Source organism: Mytilus edulis, unplaced genomic scaffold (assembly GCF_963676685.1).
Source record: "Mytilus edulis unplaced genomic scaffold, xbMytEdul2.2 SCAFFOLD_895, whole genome shotgun sequence".
Classification (NCBI taxonomy): Eukaryota; Metazoa; Mollusca; class Bivalvia; order Mytilida; family Mytilidae; genus Mytilus; species Mytilus edulis.
The window spans coordinates 25,269-30,192 of NW_027267270.1; the positions used below are offsets into that span (position 1 = coordinate 25,269).

The 4,924-nt window shown below is 38.7% G+C and overlaps 1 protein-coding gene across 1 annotated transcript; it reads right to left on the bottom strand.

The window, feature by feature from the left end:
• Positions 1-451: 451 nt before the first annotated feature.
• LOC139505090 (uncharacterized) lies at positions 452-3,478 on the bottom strand. Its single transcript, XM_071294906.1, has one exon. The coding sequence runs from the start codon at positions 2,869-2,871 to the stop codon at positions 2,137-2,139; it is 735 nt and encodes a 244-aa protein (XP_071151007.1). The 5' UTR covers positions 2,872-3,478; the 3' UTR covers positions 452-2,136.
• Between the last annotated feature and the right edge of the window lie 1,446 nt (positions 3,479-4,924).

Genomic DNA, 4,924 nt, shown 5'->3' on the forward strand with positions numbered 1-4,924 from the left:
GGCTTCCGTATGAATACATAGATTATCGGTGGTGTAACAAAATCATTTTATAATACAATTTTGGTGAGAAACAAGAATGCAAGATGGACTCGTCATCTGTCTTGTGGTCTTGTTTCCGTTGGGTGTACAGGAGTGACGACCTGTATACTGCATGTCAGAAAAATGTTTTATTATGTTTGATCAAAACCTGCTTACAAGGTAGATATATCCACTGATAATATTGTCACGTACCGGGGGTACGCAACTGCGTTACTCTGGGTTTCGTACCAGAGTCGTTTCTCTGGATACAGTCAAGGCTCAAGAATTGGTAGCGTTATTTTATCAACTGAGTATTCGGATTTTCTTTATATTAATGCTGGGCTTCCAAATTAAGAAGTCTTTGGGTAATAGACGATAAATGCCAAGGATGATAGTAAATATCTTGATATACTTTTGCTTAGCAATGCTTTCTAAAAGCAACGTATTATTAATATACTGAGCCAGTGCTTTACTTGTAGCCACTGCTTTATATCTACTTTATTTGGGCCAGTGCGTGTGTTGGACTGTTTGGTCACTTCTTTGCTCTTATTCAATGCTTCTCTCTGCAGCCACTGCTTCTTCAGCAGCTATACTTATTTAATCACTTGGCTCCTTACTCAGGACCACTGAAAATACTTTATTTTGTATACCGCCAATGCTTCTTTCTGAAGCCACTGCTTCTTCAGCAGCAATTACTGAATTAATCAATTGGCTCCTTATTCAGGACCACTGCTTATAATTCTTATTCAGAACTATAGATTAATCTCACCTTTCTTCTTCTCTTGTATCCAACTGCTCGGCTTGAATTCTAAACCCAGAACAACGTGAACTGTGAAAACCTTGGTATATATAGTAAATTGTAGACTCGTCCATACAATAGACTATTCCAAAAACGACTTTATCACTAAAACGTTTTACAACACCTAAGCATATATGATATAACAAAGCACTATTGTGACGGTTATATACTTTGTAACAACTGATCATGATCGTGGGAATTCCGGATTTATAGGTCAATTCCTGACCCCAAAACAATTACTACTCACCCAGTAAAATGTAAACAAATCGAAAGTGAAAGTAAAACAATGTGTAAATAAATGAAGGGAATGAATGATATTTCTTTCTGTTGGACTTTACAATCGGATTATAAAATAAGCAAGAACCAGGTAAGTTTGCAAATTCATCACATTACCCACGCCTCCAAGAAATGCGTCCCGGCATTTACCAAAATCAATTGAGTACATCTACATCAAGTGGACATTTTTCAGTCCCAAACTCTATCCGGGTATTGCCTCGAGCCATGTCATTCAAAAACCACAATTCTAAATATCATTAAACAACTGTTACTTCTTCAGTAACTAATCACCAAAACAACTGTTACTTATTCAGTAACTAACCACTAGAACAACTCGTAGATGTATAATCTACCCGACATGACAAGATTCCCACTCAACTGTTTACTATTACTTAACATGGGCATCAACTTTAGAAGTTAACTTTATCCTAAGAACCCTTAAATCATTTTCCATCTGTATTGCAAATATGCATGCTGACAGATTTTTGAACAAGTAATTTTGACCATGAAAACCAACAAGCCAAATAGCAAATTTGAAAACCACCGAAAACATCACAAAGCCAAAACATGGTATGAAATAATTTTGCCTAACAACCGGCCACATATGGACCACTCAAAGAGCTTGTTGAGAGGGATCTTTTACGTGCACAAAGCGTGGTACTCCCTGAACACGGGACCTCGGATTTAACGTCCCCATCCGACGGACATCATTGTTATATATTCAAAGAAACAAGGCATTATATATAAACAATAAAACACAAAAGTTTTCATAATTTCTTGGAAATCTTTTTCCTTTAACAAGTAACTAAATATCTGTATTGTCTGTTCTTCGCGAACACTCACTTGCAAATAAATCACACGATAGAGCAATCTGAAAACGTATCCCGTCGGACTGATCACTGAATAATTCAGTCAAGCCTTCCTGGCTATGGTATTTATATGCTTATTATATCAAATGTCACTTCATCTTTTCCAGATTTCAGTTTCCTCCACATCTTTTCCGTTTTCCTTATATCTTCTAACCACTCTTCTTTCAACCAGCATCAATCCAGGGTAACTACTGGCCTGACAACCTGTGCTGGCACAAGGCTTGGGATGGTTCCAGTCGTAGTTGTCGTAACAGTTCTTAAGTCCATAGGTGATGACGAGAACAATGGTGGTGATGGGTTTGATACAGAACTGTCATCGGAATCAGTATCCATCATTCTCGGTATCAGAAACGAGTTTGTCACAGGAGGTACCACTACAGTTGCGGTTGTGGTTGGCAACCTCGGCAATGTAAATCTCTTGGCTATTGGCTGTGGTCCTAATGAACTCTTAAGGGTTTCTAGTAATCTCTTCTTTGAAGAAGTAGCCACTGGTAGAGGAGACGTGCTTTTCCTAACTACTCTGCCTTTGATAAGCCTGTGACCAGTCTGACATCCTGATTTACCTGTTGTGCCGTTCTTGTTTGTAGGCTCTCCAAGGACATCCGATAGTGTGCCTGGATTTTGTTTCTCCCATTCACTATCGGTATCATCTATGGCTGACAAGGATGCTGCATGTCTCCTTCTCTGGTGCCTTGTGAAGTCACTTTTCCTGCTTGTTGCGTAAGGACACAGATCACATAAGTACTCTTCTTCTGAAGACCTTCTCTTTGCACATGCTATAACATGATCCTCCAACTCCTTTTCTGTTTGGAACCGTACTTGGCAAACAGGGCACCTCCATCTTTCCCGTGGTGTCTTCTTTGTGTTAGCCATCTGTAATATAAGAGAACTCATTGTAAATATATACATGTATATACAAAATTAAATGTTATGTACAGTTATACTTTCTATACACGTTTCATTCATTCATATTTTTTTTTCTTTTTTTTTTTTTTCATTTTTATTTATATTTTCTTTTACTTTAATCTTGAACATAATCATTTAACCAAGTGGGAGGCTTCCTTTCCCGTCTTAATCTTGGTAAATTAATGTGTTCGTCTTGTTCAATGGTCTCATATATATTCTCAAAATCAAATTCAATTGGGGCGCTTTCGTCAACAACTTGGCTCGATCGTTCATTTCGGATACCTGATTTGACGGCTCGAGCCCTTGTAAACGCTCACCTAGTAATGGTTCACCTAACAAACGTTGATCCTTGCATTGTCTCATGCGATCAACATGTATTACCTGTGGTCGACCCTTTCTGCCACAATTAACTAGGTATGTTACCTCTGAGTATTGTTTTAACACTTTAAAGGGACCCCGCCAATAACTTGTAAACTTAGGGGATTGGCCAAGCTTACGAACAGGAAAGAAAACAAACACTTTATCATTTTTATTAAATTTATTCCAACTTAAATGTTTGTCATGATATTGCTTCTGCCGAAGCATTTCTTTGTTAACATGATTCTGTACAAACTGGTGGGCGTCTTCCATTCTTTTCTCAGTAGGTAGATCACTAAACACTCCTTGTGCTTGTCCTCTTAAAGCTGTTGCAAGGTACAGACCCTTCTCTTGGTCATCCCAGTTGTTGATCACCGCACAGGCATCAAAATGTGACTTAAAATCGCTCCATTCACTCGTTCCATCATAATTGGCAAGCTTAATTTCGCGCCGTGTCTTCCCGTGGCTAGGTTTGTCAGCGGAATTAGTGTTGCGGACTGGCTTGTTTTGGCGTAATTCTTCCCTCAGTATCGGTGATACATCTGGCATCGGCATTGCTTCGGTTCCTGCTTCTTTCTTTGTAGTGTGTGTCTTCTGCGTTGTCAGTTCTTTTGGCCGCGCTCCTTTGTCGTCCGTCTTTATAGTGGTAAATGGCCCATATAAACGCGGCACTTCGGGTCTTGGAACATTCCGATCTGTACCGATACTGGCACGATGCGTATCTTGCATGAAATCGCCGTGACGCGTTTGAATTATACCAGAGTCACTTAAATCTTTTACTGGGATTTTTGGGGTAGAATATAAATTTGCACTTGGGTCCCTGGCTCATTAAAGTCTGCATTCGATCACTTAATTCTTCTTCTAACAAACTTATTTGTTGCCCTAACTCATTATACTTGTCCATTTTTAATATTTTATTTAAAATATATCCAGAGCCTTGCTGTATCCCACCGCTGCCACCAAAAATATGTCACGTACCGGGGGTACGCAACTGCGTTACTCTGGTTTCGTACCAGAGTCGTTTCTCTGGATACAGTCAAGGCTCAAGAATTGGTAGCGTTATTTTATCAACTGAGTATTCGGATTTTCTTTATATTAATGCTGGGCTTCCAAATTAAGAAGTCTTTGGGTAATAGACGATAAATGCCAAGGATGATAGTAAATATCTTGATATACTTTTGCTTAGCCAATGCTTTCTAAAAGCAACGTATTATTAATATACTGAGCCAGTGCTTTACTTGTAGCCACTGCTTTATATCTACTTTATTTGGGCCAGTGCGTGTGTTGGACTGTTTGGTCACTTCTTTGCTCTTATTCAATGCTTCTCTCTGCAGCCACTGCTTCTTCAGCAGCTATACTTATTTAATCACTTGGCTCCTTACTCAGGACCACTGAAAATACTTTATTTTGTATACCGCCAATGCTTCTTTCTGAAGCCACTGCTTCTTCAGCAGCAATTACTGAATTAATCAATTGGCTCCTTATTCAGGACCACTGCTTATAATTCTTATTCAGAACTATAGATTAATCTCACCTTTCTTCTTCTCTTGTATCCAACTGCTCGGCTTGAATTCTAAACCCAGAACAACGTGAACTGTGAAAACCTTGGTATATATAGTAAATTGTAGACTCGTCCATACAATAGACTATTCCAAAAACGACTTTATCACTAAAACGTTTTACAACACCTAAGCATATA